Consider the following 21,860-nt stretch of genomic DNA (forward strand, 5'->3'; position numbering starts at 1 on the left):
GTTCTCGCAACTAAAGTTTTGTTAGTGAAATTAACAGAAAGAAAATAACGTAGCCGACACTGATTACGTCAACAAACACCTTATCTATTGGGCACTACACAATATTTGGAGCTGAACCGGTTCACACACCGCTATTCATTATAGCTCGCAAATAGCAAACCTCTTTATCTGACAGAAGTACCGACGGCGCACCCTCAGCTGTCAATAAATTGTTGTCTTTTTTAACGGTGTACGATGTTTTGATTTTATGCTTGCGGCTTCATTAATTTATAGAATGGGTGATTACTAATTTCTGAGGAATTGGTAAATATGCCCAATGAACTTCAAGAATCTTACAAAAGAGATGACATATTTTTAATGAAGTGACGAATGCGAATTGTGTTAAATTGCGAAGTTTGACGCAGAATCAAGCCAAGCTAAAAAAAATATATCGGTGAGCTTTTCTCCGCATCCGCTCAAAGGCCGGTGAGCTTTTCTCCGCATCTGCCGGTCTTGTGGTGAGCTTATCTCCGGTGATCTTTTCTCCGGTGATATTTTCTCCGCCGCCCGTAATAAATCTACACACAATCCCCCCCCCCCCCCCCCCCCGCTCCCCGCTCCCCCCCCCCCCCCCCCCCCCCCCCGAATTATTTATTTGGAGTCTTTGCAGGTCGGGTCACTGGTTTCGTTTTCTCGCCGCGATGGCGGACATAGTTCTCAGTGCGATACTAGATTGCACTCTACATTTCGCATATTTAGCTGAACCTTTATGTAGTCGCACTTGTCAATAATATTTCAAAGTAATCGACTGAGTAATGAAAGTTTTGCTTCTATAAGGCTTTTTGTGTCAGTAATATTTCTATAACCAAAAAGTAATCGGGTCAGATAAGCTTCTACCAAGTTGTATTTTTTGTCAATAATTTCTCTAAGTATTCGAGAGTAATAAAACATGTTTGTTGAACCTTTCTCACGTAAATTGTATTATTATTAGATCGAAGTAATTAGAAGTGCAAGCCATATGTCAACTAAGCTTAAAATAAAATCAGATGCGTTAATAGCACAAATAAATCAAAAGAGCAATCACAAATTGCAATTGCACTTAGTATATCATCTGAATTGTAATAATAAAAATAAAAATAAGAAACAGTACACAAAATGTCAATTCAGCTCAAAAAAAGCCGAGTGCATTACTACTAACTCAGTTACCAAAAGAGTAATCAACATGTCAGTCGTGCAACTAGACTCCAAGTGACCGAAATAGTGATCAACATATAAGTAGTCCCTAACAAAAGTCTAGTTCTACAAACAATTACTCTAATTTATCAAAAGTGTAGGCACAACATGACCACTGAAGACAAGAACAGGCATTTATATATTGTGAATTAAATTCACTGATCCTGATAACACTGGGATTAAATTGGGTGGCACTTGGATTAAGTTAACCGTCGTTTAAATTAAAATAAGAGGGAAAACCTGTACTTGTCCTAAAGGGTAGAAACAATACAGGACTAGCATAGATCTGCCAGCAAATGTGAATCAAACAGACACAGCGACTAATTAAAATATTTGTGTCAATAATTGAGACGTATAATTTATTGATTAGTTAAATTAGGGACTAGCAAGGATGGCATTAAACAGTTCCTGCTCGTCTGGAGGGAAGGTCTGGAGCACCGCCTGAACCTCGCTGGGAATCTCGGAGCTTGTGGACTTGATGAGCTGCACCAGGCTGGTCCTTGTGTCTGGAAAAAGTGAAAAGTGCAGACACCGTGGCATTAAAAGCTTTCTCCAAATATTAAAGGTGTGCAAATATCCGGAACTTGGAATACTTCGACAAAAAAATGTGTGCTATTCGATTCAATTCGCAGCACACTTTTACTGTTCAAAGTATTTGAGTTCTTAAACTATTGGAAAATTACGAATATCTTCAAAATGCTTTGATTTCTAATGGTGGGCCGATCACGGAGGCAGTGCAATATCGGGTTAACCCATGACAAAGGTGAAAAAAGGTTCAAAGACTTCACCGCAATCCAAAAATAGGAGTTGTATCTTGCGTCCAAATGGGACTCGTATCAAATATTAAGCTGATGAGAAGATTTTGATTATCTCAAATAAATAAGGGAGTCACCACTGCTTCGCTCACCGTGTTACATTATGTTTTTCCCAAAGAGTCTTTTTCTTTGAATACAAGCATGTGAAATGTTTCTCATGAAATAAGACGGTTCCTTTTCATAAGCATGATATCCCGAAGAAAACGCGCAAAGAAGCGACACGTTGCCCCAGATTTGTTTACCGCCCATGCTGCGGCATCTTTACTAGGATTTCCGACGATTCCGGCCCTGTGGACGGATGACTCCGGTTCCACCCTTGCCCCAAACTCACCGGGTGTGACCTGGTTGGTCTTGATGACTCCCAGAACTAGCCTCAGGATCTGGGGCAGGTTCTTGAGGAACTGCTCATGCCTCAACTCGTACAGGCGGCAGATGCAACGAAACAGGGTCACATTCTCTTCTAAATCTTCCTCCAGCGGAAGGTGCTGGAGCAACACGGGAAACACCTGCAAAAGTGTTGCCAGACCCACACGATTAAAACTTCTGCAGGACGAATTGCTCGGGAACCAGTACAATTGTAGGCAACTTTGTTCCCCTTTTTTTTAGACCATGAGTTCTCAAACTGAGTCTTTAAAACTCAGGGGCTCCTGGGTTCCCTCAGCTGTCATATTTTCTTGACCATCCCTCCCAAAGCATTGTTTTTACCGTCTTCAAGCACTATTTTAACAGGTCTGAACAACTGATTACCTACAAGCCCAACACTCTTTAGCATGCACATTATTGATTACAAGGTCAGTAAGCTTCTGCATTGCTTTACTGGATCAATGCCGAGACTGGGAGGGGTTCCTCGGCTGCAATTCAAGAAGCCAAAATTTAATGTGAAAATATATATATTTTTTTAAAGGGGTGAATCAATACCACCTAGAACACAAGGCCTGCGCGTTTCCTCCTCTAAACGTCATCACTAGTAGATCCCCTCAGCGCCCCCTAGCTAGCCCGGATGAGCAACATCGTCTGCTCCATCGTCTGCTCCATCGCCTGCTTCGGTGGTTTCTGTAACAGATAATGAAACAGATGCTCACGCCGAGTGTTTCTTGCAAATAGCATACGATGAAGTTAGACGTTCACGTGGAGCGTCAAATGCATGAGCGAAATTGCCTTACTGCTGCGCGAAGGGCTGAAAAGCCCTTCGTTGGACGCTGGCCGCTGACACTGGACGCCATTTTCGAGGGCGCTGTTTATACCCCGGGTAGATGCTTCGAAGCGTTCTACCGCAGAACGAGCGCGCGCGCTAGAAATGCGCGTCTCAAAGCCAGGAGCGCGTGCTAGCTCGCGCTCCTGGCCGAGGGAGCGTTCGCGTGCACGTCGCAAATGCACTGGAAGCTCGCTATCAGCTCGCGCTCAGCAGTCACGCACACAGCTGCGGCCGCAAGTGAATGCGACGTAGTACGTAGTTGCGACAGTTGCGACGCGGCCCCTACTCTCGTCAAGCTTCAGCTGTTTGCCACTTGGGGCGGGTCGGGGATCTACTAACGAAACGTCATGCGCAGGCCTTGTCTTCTAGGTGGTATTGGGTGAATACATGGTGAATACATGGTGAAGCCATTTTCACCTTGCATTTATCAGGCTCGGCGAACGTCATTAGGTGAGAAGATAACCGTCGTGCTAACTTGACCGATAAACTTACATTTGTCAACTTTTTAATTACTGAGTTTATGAATCATGTTAGAATTGTAATATTGACTGCAATTACTATTAAAGGCCAGACCAATTTAAAGAATTTGTGAAAAGGTGATGATTTTTAAGATATTCACAGAAAATTTTTCTGAGTTTTTTTGCCCTATTTAAAACTTGCACACAAAAAGAGTGCATCAACCCCTGCCCACAATGACGCTTGGAAGAGTGACGTAGTCGTTTAGGTCACGTCGTCACTTGTGTCGCCGGCGCAGCTACCAAGGACACGCTGCTGAGATAGTGACATGATTGAAACGACCAGGTCACTCTTCCAAGCGTCATTATGGGCAGGGCTTGCAACACTCTTTAAGCGCAACTTTTAAATTGTGCAAAAATATGCGAGAATTCCAACATGACTCCTAAAACCAATAATGAAAAAAGTTAATGGAGATTTTAATTAACAAGTCAACTTACCACAACAATTATTCCCTGATCTAATGTCCACCGAGCCTGATAAATACATGGTGAAGACAGAACTCGTCTAACTCTCACTCCCCATTTTTAAAAAAATCAGTTGAACTTAAAATTAAGCACCCTAGATGTTTCTCAAGGTTGAAAAGTTTGCTTTCGACGTTCTAAGCAGGCTTAAGTGACATCGACAAATAGCTTTGGGAGCTAGCAAGCAGGTGCTCTTATGTTTTGCTACAGTCACAAAAGGATGTTGTGCCAACCTTGACTGATTTCTGGGTTTTTGTTTGATGCTATTAGTTTTGCTAGTCACCTTCAATTCAACTGCCTTATTTTCCCTACTACTAATTTAGTGACAATTGACAATGGTACTACATAAGTGTAGATCCTCTTCTGTTCTGCTCAAAGGTCACCTACAACATGATTTGACATTTCTTTTAATGTTGCATTTTACTTAGCCTATGATCTTGTATTTATGGCTTGTTTCTTTTTGTATTACATATATTTATGTAATGCTTTCGGGCATTTAAGGTGTAAAATAAATTAATAAATAATAACAAATAATCAGATTTTTCTTCTATGACCTTTTTACGCAATTGTTCAAATGTGGTGTAAGATCCTTGAAACGACAAACTTATCCAAACATAATACAAGACAAACAAATTAAAAAAAAAAAACTGACAAAACGGCGCAAGTTTAGTTTAATCTTTACGTCAAAGGCCTACAAGACGAAAAGGAACCGGTGAAAAGGTAAAAGGCGGGTACAAAAAAGTCACAGTTCTACTAAACTGGTATGGCAGCAGCTCTCAAATGGAAATCCGCAGACCCTTTGGGGTCCCTAAGGGGCTGCACGGGGTCCCTGAAGGCCCTCTTGGGGTTCCTGAATGCTTCGACGATCAGTCAAGCTGAGCACTAAAACTTTTTTTTATTGATGCTGGCTGCCACACAAAGCTAAATAGACAAAACCATGTGCACTGAGTGAGTAGGTTCATTATTAATGCGAAAGCATTAACTGTCTTATGGAGCAAACTGACGTATTCAGCTTTTGAAGCCGAGCCAAACGGCACCTTCCCCTGTCCCAGTGGAGTGAAGGCTGTCGTCTGTAGTAGAAATCTAATGGATAGGCTCCCATCGGCTCTCGTGCGAAGTAGTTAGAAAAAACGCCAGCAGAGAAGCCCTGTCTATGGCAGCGCAGTGCACACAGCGACCCGGCCACCGGTAAGAGGGAGCAGCTGGCCGCCGAGCCTGCGCGGGCAAACTCCGGAGAGGCTGCACGGCAGAGCTCAGCGCACACGATCACTTCACGAGAGTGCACGCTGGGTCGACGGCCGCTACCTCGGCAGTAGCGAAACGTGGCCATCCACGCCAGTATGCCGCAGACGAACTAAGGGAGCGGAAGAAAGACATTCATGCTTTCGCATTAAGAACTCATAAGTGCCTAGGTGTCCTCGAAGTTTTTCTCTATTTGAGGGCTGCAAAGTTGGTTTGCATACATTTAGTTTCCTTCACTTACTTTTTTTGTCACTACAATCATTCAAACCCTCCCCCACTTCCCGTAGATGGGGGCCACCATCACTTCCGCCGATCCAGGAGGGGTGCCTCAAACATCGGTGGTCAAAAACCACCGTGGTACAGGTTGTATGGCATGATCAGGCATCTACAACTACTAAACACCTGAAGTAATACAAGAGTGTGTAAAATGGTCAACGAACACAAATCAATTAACGGCGTTCACCTCTGCCATGGGCACCGCATTCACCGAGGTCAGGATCAGTCTCGCCACGGCTCCACAGATGTTGTCCTTCGCCTGGCGACTGCTCTCCTTGGACAGCATCGAGGAGAGTGCTGCCAGGAGGGCAGGATACTCTCTGCCACACATCACTGAGTCAAGGCTTCAAATGTCTCCACTGCACGTCAACATATTGCCTCAATATCCCCAAAACTTCCAACTCCTACGGAACGAGCCCAGCGACCCCATAATGCAGCAAGTCGGACAAAAGCCTGTCCAAGATCAAGCGCGACTGGATGCATGCCCTTTTTCGGTCAAAAGTAAACAATGGAATCTCAACCACAGGTTCCCTGAGGTTTCCCAGAGCACCCTGGAGGGTTCTCTGATGAGCCACATTTCCCCAACCGTCTCGGCCCCTTAATAAAATGTTCTTCTGGTTTAATCACTACTTTCAAAGATCCGAGTCATCCAATGATGCGAGTCAAAAAGTATGCGCATTACAGTTTACAAAGTCTGTGGGCTTCTGCACTCCGTTCTTGGACCAACGCTGTGCTTGAGAGCGTTTCCTCAGCCATATATCGGGAGAGATGAGCGTTTTCTAAGCTCGAAGATATCTCCTGATCTGCACATTTCGGACTGTCTAAAGGTTACCAGTATACTCTGTACGCAGGTTAAGAAAAACGGGACACCGCCGGGATGGCGGCCAGCGACAACGCGACACATTACGACGTCGCCGGGCGGAAATCAGTGGCCCACTTTTCGGGACGCAACAAACGCGCCAGTCGGAGACGCGTTCCAGGCGCCGTACCACAAGGGAAGAAGAGGCTTGGCACACACCAGGCAAGGATACGAGACCAGTGCGTCGCCGGCGCTCTCGGCGAGCGCACCCAGCCCGAAGACTGCGTTGCTGCGCACCTCGGCGTCCGCGTCCCGCATGCAGCCGAGGAAGACGGCCAGCAAGGGCTGGCAGAAGGGTGCCAGGGCATCCCTGTTGAGGTGCTGTGCCACCTCCGCCAAGGTGCCCACCGCATAGGAGCGGTCCGAGCGGCTGCTGCGCTCCTTCAGCTTGCCCGTAAACAAGGGCACCAGCTGGCCCAGGTGGGGCAGGAAGCGCTCGGGAGGCAGTGCCTGGGCCAGCGCCGGGACCAGGTCCCCGGCCACCTGGACCAGGAGCCCGTCGTACTCCGCCTCCTCGTCTTCCGCCTCTTCGCCGTCGCTGTCACAGTCCTGGGACGGCAGCTGCGGAGGACGGGGTCGGTGACCGTCGACGTTCCTAGTGCTGAGCCATGTTTAGAGTATAGACACCTGCACATTCTATTTATCTTTAACGGAGACGGCCATTACAGGCAAGCCTTTGCAGCGGATCCTTGAGTGTTTCATGTAGTCTCTCGTGACGTCAGTTTCGCGCAACATCATGGCATCACACAACGAGACATCACATGACACCATAATGTCGTGTGACAGAATATCACAGTGCCACTTGATGTCACGGTGTTGCGTGACATCGGAACTGATGTCACAATGTCATGTAACATCGCCAGGTTCAGCAGGGAAATTCCTCCTTAGCTTTACTGTGAACGACTTCATTTTTGCGGGTTCAATATTTTGCAAATTTCGGAAAATCAAGGTTTCGGGAATATGTTGCGGGCATGAAATTTTGTGATTTCGGGAGACGTGCTATGTATTCATTACTTTGGGGTCATACGTTCGCAAGACCAATTTTTCACAATATTTTTCTAAGCCTCAAAATTTTGAATAATTAAGTTGTGTACAGTATCGGGAGAATGCCTGTGTGCAATGTCATTGTGTGTAGCCTTTGTGCAGACACAGACTGCACACAATCGCACTGCACCAGAGTTCTTTTGCGGGACATGGCAAGGAACCAGGAAATTATGTTTCCGAGAAACTACTCTCTTTTTAGGTTCAAGAGGTGTTAAGAGGGAGCGCTCCTCGATTTTCATCTCCGATAGGAACTTTTCAAGATTCCAGATGGCGCGCGCGTCGAAGGCGTGAAAAGGCGCTCTCCCTCCGAGGCGAATGAGTGCGTAACGTATTTGGGTCTAGCAGCGAAATGAGAGCTCGTGTCCCTTAAAACTCCTCGGGAAAGAACGTAAACCACATTTTGGTTCGTTACAGTTGCATTTCCTTCAGTGTAGTCGAAACGCAACCAAAACGCCGCTAGTGACAGCCTTCACAGTGCTTCCGTGCCCCCAGAAATTCGCGGACGGCGCTTCACGTCTCCTTCGGTAGGGTGACGTAAACGACACGTGATGACGTCGCATTCGATGCTCGCAGCGGATTGGCGGGTTTGTGAGGCTCGTGCCGAGTCGCTCACGGCGGCGGCGGCGGGCGGGCCGCGGTCGGCAGTCGCCCTCAGGGGCTAGAGGGGTGAGGAGTGCGGTCGGTGAATGTTCGCGGGGAGTGACTTCTCCGGAGGATTCGCAGAACTCTGAACGCCGATATGTTGTCCGTCCGGCGGTGACGGCTGTTCGCGCACGACCGCTTTGTTTTGGTCGTTATTGGTTGAGAAGGCCTAGACTTTTCAGTCGCGATATGTCAGTCGGCTAGCCTTCCCGAAGAGAAGCAAAATCAAGAGGTAAGAACTTTTTTTATGACGTCTCCATTCAGTTATGATTTCTGTCGCAAGTGATGTACATTTTCACTTTATCAAAATCGTGCGATTGCCACGATCAACTGAGAGTCACTTTGTGTACTTCAGGTTGGTGCGAACCACACACTGAATAGACGTATAACATCTATTGTAAACAGATTGCTTCCAGATTCGGATGTGTTCGAGGGACGAAGTACGTCGCTATCATTAGCTAGTTTGAAATTTTCATGAAAGCTCGCAACTGTTACTTGGTGTCCTGCATTGAACATAATTATTGACTCTGCTTTTAACCAATCTGCTATTTATACATTCTAGCGCAAGACTTGGTCGGCTCGGCAAACAGTCTTATCGACTCCAGTTTGTGACCGCCTCCAGTGCTTCAACTTGGGCGGTTTCGTGCCTGAAGACTGCGCTAATCTGCAATCAAGGGACATGATGTTATCATTCTATGCACAGGCCTTTCAAACATCAACTCGTTATCGTCTTCACTGTGTTGGTGTTTTGGAGGAAGGACGAAGTCCCGCTACAGTATTCTGAGTGAGGACAGGAAGAACATGCGTTCTTTCAATCGAGAACGTTTTCCACTTGCGTCTATTTTCCAATTTTAGATGAATTTCATAATTGCAATATTAAAATGCGACCGCGCAATGTGAATAAAGTCTCCTGGGTGCTTGTTTTGCACTTGACTGACCACCAGTTTTCGTTTCTACATTTCTTGTCGTGTCTCTATAGTCGTTCCTAAGTTTGATTACTTCTCCTCGACTACTAAGATCCCTCTTTTGTACTCGAAAACGTAAAGCTACTAAAATATGTTACGTGAAGGGTCCGATTTTCCTCTACCCACTAAAAGAACGCAATAAAATGTGATGGTGCATGCGTATTCTACATAAATAAAACGTACAGAAGCCACCTAGCTTACTGATATTTGTTTGTCAAATATACACGCAGTTGTGTTATGTTATGCCGCGGCAGTTTTCTCTAAGACGACTCCGTCTTCAGATAAGAACGGCCGACCGTGTCCGGTGACAGTTTTTAATTTTGACCAGAAAAATGCATCTTGCTGCCTCAATGCCCCGAAAAACGGAACCGGTCTTTGTTTTAGGAAAAAGCAAACTTGCCTTCAAGAAAAAAAGTCAGAAACACCTGCTCAATCTGAAGCGTTGTTTGTGGATTTCGCAAAATTGGCATTTCAGGCAGCTCTCCCCCAAAATGTGCTGTGGCTACTGGCCCCTATGGGGATGGTTGACCTAAATTATTTATCACGACGTATTGACGTCGTTATTTTGAAATAGAAAATCGCACAGACGACGGCACATTGAGCCATACTGCCTAAGTTTTAACTTTTTTTTTTTTCTCTGCATTTATTCAAGCCCGGATTTTCAAACTTTGCTAGCGTGTTGTCCTCTATCTGACTATAAATATTGTTGTCCTGATTAGCAAGAAAAGTTTACGAGAAACGCTTAAATGGAGGCATTTTACTAAATATGCATACTTTTGCAAATCAATTTTTAAAAAAAATTGCAATCTTAGATATTTTTAACTCTTCCAAATTAACGCCAATGATATCTATGAACATGATGAGCAAAAATATCATTGCATTGTTTGCGTGTATTATACATACCCGTAGTTGACAAGTTCATAATTTTTACAGCCCGTAAAAGTCCTCCGGGGTGGTCAGATGGACAGCGCTCGGGTGGGCGATAGTTTCTAAGTGATAATTTTGAGCAAGTCATGTTTTCTTTGTACAAGATTAAAAAAAAAAAAAAAAAAAAAAATCAGCATGACCCGGAGCAATCCAGAGACGCTAGCCTGTCGCACGCTTCGCAGGGTACGTTTCCAGTAGTCGGCGTGTACGCCCAGCAAAGGAATCAACCGAAGTGGCTCCGATAGCAGATGTTTATCTCAGCGTGTAAGAGAATGGGGCTGCCGAGAACAATGAGCTTGAGCACGTAATCACAAAAGATATATTGTGCAACAATAAACAGGACGTGGACGGGAAGGAATACACGAAGTTTCGGGTGGACGCCCATCTTCTTGTAAGAAACAAAAAATCGGTGAGTAAGAAGCATAGCCCCCTTTTCTTGTGACGTATACAACCCTTTCCTTGTTCCTCACCGTGTTTCGTAACTATCACTTGAAGGACGTTCCCCCGAAACGTCGTATTTTCCTTCCAGTCCACGTTTTAGGCAGTTTTGCTGCATCCTTCGCGTTCTTGATTAATTAGTCACCCAGAGGATCACGTCACAAGAAGGAGTGCGTTGATTGGTGGAAAAAGAGGGGAGGCGAAACCATTAGAGGGCACAAACTCTTCGGTTGCCATATATTATTAGAGAATATATTCACAAGCGACGTCATGCGTAGTGACAAATAAAAAAAGGGCTTGTAGCTGCGCTCCGATCAGTGATGATACCAGCCACGATTCCTCCCGCACATGCTACGGCCTTGGGAAAATTCACGAGTGGCTGAGGACGTTGCTCCTTTCTACGCACATTTTATCTAGGTCAGTGACGGCGGAGCAAGCTACTTCAAGAATAGGTACGAACTTCATGAGCTCGCTAAGACCCGAGTACCTGTCGGCCAAGTAACAAGTTTCCGCTACTGGGAGGTAAGAACGCCTGCGATGGGATTGGAGGCCTCGTCAAGCACCATGATGCAACTGTTTACAACCTTCGAGGGCCGGCTACATCAGATATCAAATGTGCGTCAGATATGGAGGACGTCCTCAGCACCAAATTACCCAATGTGGCATTGGTTCGCAAGGGCTGACTTTCAGGAGTTCAGTTGAAATGAAAACCACAGCCTGGGATTCCCTCCATCCCGTGCCTGGAATTCAATTCTGGCACTGCTGACAGTGTATACATGCATCAACCCACTGCGACACGAATTGCTGGTAGCAAGAACGATAGCGTCTGCAAACAAGCCACTCGGACAATAAAGGCACGATTCCACCCAGGCCTGCTGGCAGTCTAGTGCGAAGCGGCTACAGTGAGTCTAAGACAAAAATGTGATGAAAAGGGAGCATAAAAAGTCTCAAGCAAACGAAAGTCTTTCTTTTCTTTTCTTTTTCTTTTTATTCTCTTCACGGTGTGCGGTGTGCGGCCCACCACGAGGCCCTATTGCCGCGCGAAGGTGCCCCCGTTGTACGGCGCCCTGTCCTCAATATCGTGTTAGAGCCCTATATCGTGTTACCCAAACGCCTGTCATCGGAGCCGCACCGATCGTTTCCCCTACGTGGCGTGCGCACAGAGGCTACACGCCCGCTGTAGAAAACGGGCACTGCGAAGCGTGCGACAGGCTAGCGTCTCGCGATTGCTCCAGCTTCTGCGCATTTTTGTGACTCTTGTACTAATAATAAGGACAAAAAACAACCGCATCTCCACGTGGTAAATGATGTTGATTGAGGCGAAGATCTGGTGGTGCTTGTCTGCGTAGACGCTGAGCCGCAGCATGCCCAGCCTTTCGTTCGTTTTCATCCATGTCACGCTGCGATCAAATGCTCAAAGGCGTATATAACCACGTTCGATACCACGCATTCTCTTTCTGACATGGATGAAAACGAACGAAAGGCTCGGCATGCTGCGGCTCATTGTCTACGCCAGGTGGGGTAAAGGTGGGTGAGGAGGAGTGGCAAATCCCGCGCGCCTACATCAAGGGCCTACATCCTGGGTCCCGAGTGAAAGAGAGCGACAGAACATGAGAGAAAGAAACCAATGTTGCCAGCTAAAGGACGGCAGTCGCAGTGGTAATCGCGAAGACTGAAAACTCTCAGCAATATAAACAGTGGTAATTTAACGTTGTAAACTAAATTCTGAGCTATTCTAACGCTTATAAAAAGCAGTATACTCATTACGCTGCATTAACTTTCCTTCTGTTGAAATCTCCGAAATCTTGTGTTTGCTTGGTTTCGTATTCCTGAGGCGCGCCCACTCGCGCCCCGCCTGGGAGGACGGTTATCTGGTTTAGTTTAGCGTTGATGCGAGGCCGTACATCTCCGCGCTATGCAAAAAGAAAGCTTCGAAAGGAACGCGAATATCTTTCCACCGGTAAGTTCGTGGATTGTTGAAGTTCATGACACTGCTCTGATGATATAATTATATTCGCGAAATCGAAGGCAGTTGGTAACAATGTGTGGGACCCCGAGGGTCTGCCTGCATGCTCCGCCGCTTGCGGCAGCCAGAATGCATGGGAAAAGGGCGGACCTTTTCCTCTAGAGTTAGTATGTACGATCTCTATGGTCTACGCAGACAACCACCACCAGAGCTTCGCCCCCAACAACATCATTCACCACGTGGAGATGCGTTTTTTTTTTTTTTTGCCCTACACGAGCACGTGCTCACGTGCTCGTGAGCGCGTGAGCTCACGAGCAGGAGCACGTGCACCCGACGGCGGACGGACATACGGACATGGCTAGTCCCTAAGGAGGTTCGCCCCTAAAAAATACGTATCACGAATTATCACTTCAAAAGTACCCTCCACCTCTGTGCTGTCAATCTGACCACCCGGGAGCAGTTTTACGCTGTGTAAAAATAATGAAATTGTCAACTAGGCGTATGCACAGGCCTCATTCATGGCAACCGCGGTAGCCTCCATTTAGTCAGTTTCTTGCTTTGTAACTTCAAAGACACACAAATAATGCAACGTGTTTTTGCACATCCTGTTAGTGCATATCATTGGCGTTAACTTGGAAGAGTTTAAAAAAAATCGAAGATAGCCTTTTCTTTTTAAATTGATTTTCCACATTATGCACATTTAGGAAAATGCCTTTATTTGGGCGTTTTTCGGGAACTTTTGCCGCTAACCAGGACAAAAATATTTATCACGAAGATTAGCCAAATAGAGGACAACACGCTGACAAAGTTTGAAAATCCTGTCTTCAATAAATGCGGAGAAAAAAAGATGAAACTCATACCCGTGCCACACGGGCAACTCAAATGCCATTTACAAGGAATGAAATTTGAGCGAACGGCCAATGAGCGGGCGACACTCCGGGCGTGGCGCATTCCACGCGCGACAGAGTGCGAGCTGATTCTCCGATCACACAAATCTCATTCGTTGTAAATGGCATTCAAGTTGCCCGTGTGGCACGGGTATTAGGCAGAATGGCTCAATGTGCAGTCGTCTGTGCGATTTCTTATTTCAAAATAACGACGTCGACACTTCGTGATAAATATTTTGGCTCAACCATTCTCATACTTACTTTGTCGGTAAATATTTGTGGGCCAGTAGCCACAACACATTTTGGGGGAAAGTTCCCTGAAATGCCAATGTTTTGAAATCCGCAAACACCGCTTCAGATTGAGCAGGTGTTTCTGACTTTTTTTTTTTTTTTTTTTTGAAGGCAACTCCTCTCCCGCCCTCCCCCCCCCCCCCCCCCCACACACACACAAACAAAAAAAAAGAAAAGAAACCAACAAAACAACGACCGGTTCCGTTTTCCTGGGCATTGAGACAGCAAGATGCATTTTTCTAGTCAAAACTAAAAATGGTCACCGGATATGGTCGGCCGTTCTTATCTGAGAACACCCTCTAGCATATGCCCCTTCCCCATTGTGCAAAGCATATCGAAGCGCGTAGATTAAATAAAATAAATAATGTCTTCGTTGTTTGCTATAATTGTTTTCGAGATCTAAATATATATATATATATATATTTTTTTTAACATGCAGCAATGTGTTGGAATAAAGGGTGATTTTGTTTTGGTTGGTGAATGTCATTTATGCTGACATACATGATGATAAGCTACAATATTGAACTGCGGAAATAAAAAAACAAAAACAAAAAAAAAAAAACAATTCTTATTGCACAAACTCTCTTCGCGAGATTATGAATTTCCCGAACAAATTACACATGGGTAATTAAATCCCCATGTATCGATTTAAGTTACCTTTAAACAAACGAGTTTTTTTTTTTTTTTTTTTTTTAGCACGACATATTTTTATATCTTTTTCGGCATTTATACGTTAGGCATTTGTCGCTTGATCACTTGGCGTTTTGGAGTTCACGCCCCTGTATTGTTCCAAACTAACATCCGCAAGGTGGCTCGTAAAGTAAAAGAAAAAGTTGCAAAGCATACCTAAAATGCCTTCCGAAGTCATTATCTTGTGTAAGTACTAGGACGTTTCGGGAATTTCGGGGGTAAACCTAGGGAGATAAAGGTTATCACATTGACATAATGTCAGTGTTATCCGATTACCTCATCTTGCGAGACGTTTGCTTTTAGAATCTCAATAATTGGCATACTTTTCAAGCAACACAAGCAGAAACGCACAGCTCAAAAAATCGGAAAGAAATGAAAAAAAAAAAAAAGCGCGCGGCACGGGGCAGTTAGCATTACCTGCGCTGCGTCGCCCATTGGCAATGACATGAAACGCCAAAAGCCCAAATGGACAGAGATGTGCGCATTTCAACGTCGCTCTTACCTCCGCGGATTACCGTTTTGTCGCGGAGGCATGCGGTTTAGAAGAGCTCCTTTTAGCGAACGCCGTTTTATCGATATCAGTTCATCCAATCGCAGTTTAGAGAAAATAGCGGCAGCCGGCGAGCCGTTCCCGATATCCCCCCGATTCATTAGCCTAGATTGCCGAACCCTTGGCGGTGAACTATTGGTAGTGCACGCTCAAGCTTGAGATTATATTAAATTTTCCCCCAGCGACAGTGAGGAGCGCGCGCGCCAAGCGCGGTCTGATTGGAAGCCTAGCTTGCCGCCGCTACAAACAACAGTTCTCAAACGGAGGCCTCGATAAAACGTACACCTCTCGCTAAACCGTGCTTCCATAAACCGTACCCTTTTCGCTAAAATGAGCCTCGATATAAAGGCGTTCGATCAGCCGTAGTAAATGCGCTTTGTCGCTGTTAGTACAAAACCGACCGCTTTCGCGGAGCAAAATATTTTACTTTGTATATTTCACTTTTTTTTATCAACTGGTTAACTTGCTCGGTTCACTGGGTGTGAAGTCTTGCTAGTCTGTAAGTTGGCAAGCCCATTCATTTGCGGGTGCAAATGCCGCGATCGGCAGGTTGCGCGAATTTGCTTTCGCCTTCCTCCCCTCCAACTTCGCGTGAACTCGTCCGTCCGGGGCCCGCTCTTCGACAGAGACGTCTGCGCTCAAGTTCAACTTCAAAGTCTACTGCCTCCTTTTTCTCGGTTGGAGACGCGCGCGTCTGTCTCCTTTTGTTTCCCTTCACTTTCAGTGCCCGCAAAGTCCGTCTGCACGGAGCTGGCGGCACCGGGCAGCGTTGGGTCGCGTGCGCAAAGTAAAAACAGAAGGAAAGACCTCGCGCGGAGTTTGCACGGGTTTTGGTTCTTTTGTTTGTTTTGGGTTAGTTTTTGTTTGGTGTTAGTTTTCACGGTGTTCATTCCGCAGCATTGTTGAATGCTAGACATCAAAACAAGTAAAATACGTACAAATAACCGCTCCCCCACAATTTTCTTTTCCGGTGAAGACCATCTGCACGTTCCGTAAAAAAGACTTGTGGAGTATTGCTTTCAAAAGACGTGCTCTAGCGTTCGACCCTGGCATACAGAGAAGTGAGGTTTAGAACATTTCATTGAGGTCCGGACGAAGATGAAAGGCGCAATCTTCGGGAGCAGCCAAGTGAAATGGCTTTGCCGCGACCGTTTGTTTTTAGATGAGCGCATACAAGTGTGCACATTTAGCTTGTCGGGAGCGACGGTTCAGGCTCTCAAGGAATACATCGACGGGTTGCCTCTCAAAAAGTTGGATTTTGCGGCAGTCTACATAGGAGGAAACAACCTGCAGAATGGCGACAGGGGGTCAGCAGTGGTGAAAGAAGTCGTGGTAAGTATACGCCATCCCTCTGCGGTGGCGCTGCCTTGAGCACGGCGCACATGCAGAGGCTTCTTCTCTGCAAAAACGAGATGCTGTGATTCCGCAGTGCCCACACCCGGTGTGGGCAAAGCAAGCGTGTTTGGAAACACAGCAGTCTTCGCGCGCTCGTCTTACAGATGCGAACAAACAAAAACACAAAATGGTCGGGCAGTGAAATCGCCGAGATGTCGCCACTTCGCACAAGCGGAGTGGTGTCAGAAAAAGAAAAAAACGCCTGCTCCCCGCAAAATCAAACCACAAAAGCCTACAGTGTAAACGCGGGCGCAGACACGTCCCAGGCCCCACGCGCGCGCGCAGAAACGTTCCTCATTTTCTCTCTTTTCTTGCTCTGCGTGTTGTCTTGGATGTTTGTTTTTATATATTTCTCCCTTCGTTATCTCTCTTCCTCGTCCCTCCTTTGACTCAGGTTCCTGCTCCGTTTCTCCTTACGATGGACCGCAGAGAACCCTACGAGCTATCAGAGCTAATCCAATGCCGCGTGAGCGTCACGTCACCTTTAGGACGGACACAGCGAAGCACGAGGCGCGTGGCCACGCGATACGTTCATATGCGCTGGATTGGCTCCTGCGGCTTGTAGCGTCCGTTGCGGTCCATCATAAGCTTGAAACGGGCTCCGTGTCCAACCATGCAACCGCCAAGAAACGCGCTCCGCGAACGGGCACGCTGTTTGAAGCTAGACGAGTTGCAACTATGCGTAGTACTCTCGCTTGGAAGAAGCACCGCCGTTGTTCGTGGGGAAGAACGCCGTCCGTCGTCGTGTACGGCGACGCGGATCTGGCGTTTTCGCCATCGCAATGTTTAATCTTCGTCTGGCCCTTGCAGAGCCCTTGAGCTGGTACGATAACTATCGCAAAGCCGCAGGGCTCGCTCGGAAGGTGTGGTAAAATTGATTTAGACGACTTTTGACAATATGACTTACACAACGTATGAAGTAAAAGCAGGGTGTTGGAACAAAATGTATTTTCGTACCGGTTTCATTTGCGTTCCATACAAAATAAGTTCAGTTCCGTTTCTGCTCCGGAACGAAACAAATAATGGTCCGTAACAACTCGTAAGGCACGCTTCAGACGGAGCAATTTCACCCAGCAACTTGACGTCGCAACACCAGCAACACCGGCCGCCCGCGTTCACACGCAGCAACCGAATCGCTCCGACTTGCCATCATCATGATTAAATTTGATTATTTTTTCACTACTTAGACGCCCAGCTACGCGCTACAAACGCGTTCTTATATCTTTGAACGGCGTTGAGAATACTAACTCATTTTTCTGAAACTATTTATTTCCGAAAACGATCCATTCCAAATCAGAACTAAGTCTTTAGCTGTCATTATCACCACCACAGGGGTGTCACGTGAAAATATCGCGTCTCTGATTGGCTGCAGCCGCTTCAACGGTCTTCGAATTGCTCCGAGTAGCTCGCTTGTTCGAGCCGGACCCGGTCTCAAGAATTCGCGTCGATCTAGGGAAAGTTAGGGAACAACCCGCCAGCAACCTCAAAATTGCTGGAAAAGTTGCCCCGTTTGAAGCGGGCCTAACAATTTGTGTTCAAAAAAAAAAAAAAATTGGAAAGGAATTTAACATTTCTTTTTACACAAAAATAGATAATTCAAGAGCTCTGGAGGGATCCGCGTAATCGACACTGCTTCTGAGATCATGTTCATTGCGTTGAGGACGATATCATGATCAAGGCACTGAGCATGAACTCAGAAGCAGCACGTCATCAACTGTGCTCGGTGAAATGCGAGGCCTCTGGTACGATAAAATATATGTCAGCGCCCAGAAGGCCCGCTCCACGCTGGCTTGTGTGGCTGGCACACCTAGGGCTACTTGAGTTGACGTAGAGACGCTTTGCTCACGCGTACATTAGAGCCGCCATAACTGACCATGTGTCTTGCCAAGAGGCCGGGCCACAAAAACTAGCGATGATGAGTGAAAACAAAGCCTGCGTCGGTGAAAGGAACACCATGGTGTCTAGAAAAGCATTGGCTTCTCATGTAACCACAGTAGTAAAGCGAAGCGACCCGAATAAAAGGAAATAAAAAATGAAGGTCAGTTATGGTCGCGCCCATGCACATCTGCTGCAAAGCGTCCGGTACATTTGACGTCCACACACGGTCCGCGTGTATGGACGACAAATGTAAACTGCTTGTGTATTTTTCAAAGGAAATCTAAAAGAACGATTCAGAGTCTGCGAGATGCACGAACTCGTGTTATAGTCCTCGTGCGAATAAAGCAATGGTCAGGGTAACGCGCGAGGAACCGCACCGCCGAAAGTGGTGGTCGTTTGTAAATTATGTACAAGGTAACCAATGTGTATGCTCTCGAAATAAACACCCAACTGTGTGGACAACAATCTAGACAAAGCGGTCCCTATATTTCGATCCCCTCCCCAATAGTCCAATTCACGAGACGCTCTCACTGTTCAGTAACTATTTCTAAGCCAGTTCATTCATGCTATAACGAGTCGCAAAAATTCATCAGCCTTGCTCTTCCAAGCGATAAAACAAATTCCGAGCAGGATAAATTGAAATTCGTTTCAAAGCACACTGCCGAGATAAAGCCGCCCATAATAATTGTCTCTAAAATAGCAGCTGCAACATGACGAATCACGGAATTAACTCAAGATATTTAGCACATCTTAGTCCAGCGGTTCTCAAACTGTGGTCCGCGGCGACGTTTGAAGGGGTCCCAGCTGGTTCGAGGATCACCCTGTATATCTCTTCAAAAAAAGCGGCGCACAGACACAACTAAAGGGAAAAAAATTAAAACAAATACAAATTTAATAACTCGAGCAAAATAAGCGAGACCGTACTGAACGTAAGGTTGAATGTACTGAACGTAGATTCAAATAAACACTTGTCAATTACAAACACATTGGACACGAGGCGACAAAGACAATCACAAGACATTACTTCAAAATCCGTCTTTACAAACGGACCGGCGTGGAGAGTTCGGCAGTAGCACTGTCAATATATAATAATTTTTTAATTACATAATATATTTCTCGCGGCACTGTATTACATAAATGACCTTAATAAAACACTACCAAATGATCTCTCCCGCGACATGCGCTCCGGATTAAAATATTTTGTCAATATAAACATTGTGTTTGCAATTAACACGCTATTTATTTTGTACGAGGGGTTAGCGAGTGATTGCTTTATTCAATATGCAGAAATAGCGGTAGTGCGATTCCCGTGGCCAAACCAGCCAATTATGTTTGGTCCATTTAAATACCGCTGGATCCGCTCCGCAAGATAACCCAAAACAAATCAATGTGAAAACTGAAAACCTAGATACCTAAAATCCCTTTGGGTTTTAGCAATACGTCCAAATTTATTTAGCCTCTAATGACTTTAAATATATAATTCCAACAGCAGCCATAAACCCGCTCGTGGGAAACTTGATTAGCAGATTTTAGTTATTTACCCACCCAGCTTATCGCTACAATGATCTCCCATGCAATGTTCGCCGAGCCCCCTAAAGTCACAGTGAATACGGCACTGCAAGGGACATGATGTTATCATTCTATGAGCAGGCCTTTGAAACATTAACTCGTCATCGTCTTCACTGTATTGGGGTTGTGGAGGAAGAGCGAAGTCCCGCTACAGTATTCTGAGTGAGGAAAGGAACAACATGCGTTCTTTCAATTGAGAACGTTTCCACTTGCGTTTATTTTCCAAATTTAGACGAATTTCATAATTGCAATATTAAAATGCGACCACGCAATGTGAATAAAATCTCCTGGGTGCTTGTTTTGCACTTGACTGACCACCAGTTTTCGTTTCTACATTTCTTGTCGTGTCTCTATAGTCGTTCCTAAGTTTGGTTACTTCTCCTCCACTACTAAAATCCCTCTTTTGTACTCGAAAAAGTAAATCTACAAAAATATGTTACGTGAAGGGTCCGATTTTCCTCTACCCACTAAAAGAAAGCATTAAAATGTGATGTTGCAAGCGTATTCTACATAAATAAAACGTAAAGAGGCCACCTAGCTTACTGATATTTGTGCGTCAAATATACATGCAGTTCTGTTATGTTATGCCGCAGCAGTTTTCTCTAGGACGACTCTGTCTTCAGATAAGAACGGCCGACCGAGTCCGGTGACAGTTTTTAATTTTGACCAGAAAAATGCATCTTGCTGCCTCAATGCCCAGAAAAACGGAACCGGTCTTTGTTTTAGGAAAAAACAAAACAAAGTTACCTTCAAGAAAACAAGTCAGAAACACCTGCTCAATCTGAAGCGTTGTCTGTGGATTTAGCAAAATTGGCATTTCAGGCAGCTCTCCCCGAAAATGTGTTGTGGCTGCTGGCCCGTATCGGAATGGTTGACCCAAATTATTTATCACTACGTATCGACGTCGTTATTTTGAAATAAAAAAAAAAAAAATCGCACAGACGACGGCACATTGAGCAATACTGCCAAAGTTTTAACTTTTTTTTTGTCCGCATTTATTCAAGCCCGTTTTCAAACTTTGCCAGCGTGTTGTCCTCTATTTTGCTATAAATATTGTCGTCCTGATTAGCAGGAAAAGTTGACGAGAAACGCTCAAATCGAGGCATTTTACTAAATATGCATACTTTTGCAAATCAATTTAAAAAAATGCTATCTTCGATATTTTAACTCTTCCAAAATAACGCCAATAGTATCTATGAGCATGATGTGCAAAAATATTATTGCATTGTTTCTGTGTCTTATACATACCCGTAGTTGACAAGTTCATAATTTTTACAGCCCGTAAGAGTGCTCCGGGGTGGTCAGATTGGCAGCGCAGGGGTGGGCGATAGTTTCTAAGTGATAATGTTTAGCAAGTTATTTTTTCTTCGCACAAGATTTAAAAAAAAAAGTACGCATGAGCCGGAGCAATCGAGAGACGCTAGCCTGTCGCACGCTTCGCAGGGTACGTTTTCGGTAGTCGGCGTGTAGCGTCTCTGTGTACGCCAAGCAAAGGAATCAACAGAAGTGGTTCCGATAGCAGATGTTTATCTCAGCGTGTAAGAGAATGGGGCTGCCGAGAACAATGATCTTCGGCACGTAATCACAAAAGAAATATTATTGTGCTACAATAAATAGGACGTGAACGGGAAGGAATACACGAAGTTTCGGGCGGACGCCCATCTTCGTGTAAGAAACAAAAAATCGGTGAGTAACAAATGTACAGCCCCCTTTTCTTGTGACGTATACGACCCTTTCTTTGTTTCTCGCCGTGTTTCGTATCTATCACTTGAAGAAGGACGTTCGCCCGAAACGTCGTATTTTCCTTCCCGTCCACGTTTTAGGCAGTGTAGCTGCATCTTTCGTGTTTTTGATTAATTGGTCACCCGGAGGATCACGTCACAAGAAAGGGTGCGTTGATTGAAGGAAAAGGAGGCGAGGCGAAACCATTAGAGGGCACAACCTCTTCGGTTGCCATATATTATTAGAGAAGATATTCACATGCGACGTCATGCATAGTGACAACCAAAAAAAGGGACTTGTAGCTGCGCTCCAATCAGTGA

General features: G+C 45.5%; 1 protein-coding gene and 1 pseudogene across 1 annotated transcript in view; both read right to left on the reverse strand.

Moving 5' to 3' along the window:
• Nucleotides 1-1,536: 1,536 nt before the first annotated feature.
• Nucleotides 1,537-21,860, reverse strand: part of LOC8033031 (importin-4) — an 81,188-nt gene continuing 60,864 nt past the window's right edge. Inside the window, exons 23-26 of the mRNA XM_042286908.1 lie at nucleotides 6,749-7,137; nucleotides 5,905-6,037; nucleotides 2,359-2,533; nucleotides 1,537-1,718 (exon numbers count right to left, since the gene is read on the reverse strand). Of these exons, the coding sequence (XP_042142842.1) occupies nucleotides 1,588-1,718; nucleotides 2,359-2,533; nucleotides 5,905-6,037; nucleotides 6,749-7,137 (828 nt within the window). The 3' untranslated portion in view covers nucleotides 1,537-1,587. The remainder of the gene's footprint in view (nucleotides 1,719-2,358; nucleotides 2,534-5,904; nucleotides 6,038-6,748; nucleotides 7,138-21,860) is intronic.
• LOC115317737 lies at nucleotides 1,922-2,101 on the reverse strand (annotated as a pseudogene).

The sequence above is a fragment of the Ixodes scapularis genome, unplaced genomic scaffold (genome assembly GCF_016920785.2).
Source record: "Ixodes scapularis isolate PalLabHiFi unplaced genomic scaffold, ASM1692078v2 PGA_scaffold8__174_contigs__length_109621045, whole genome shotgun sequence".
In the NCBI taxonomy this organism is placed as follows: domain Eukaryota; kingdom Metazoa; phylum Arthropoda; class Arachnida; order Ixodida; family Ixodidae; genus Ixodes; species Ixodes scapularis.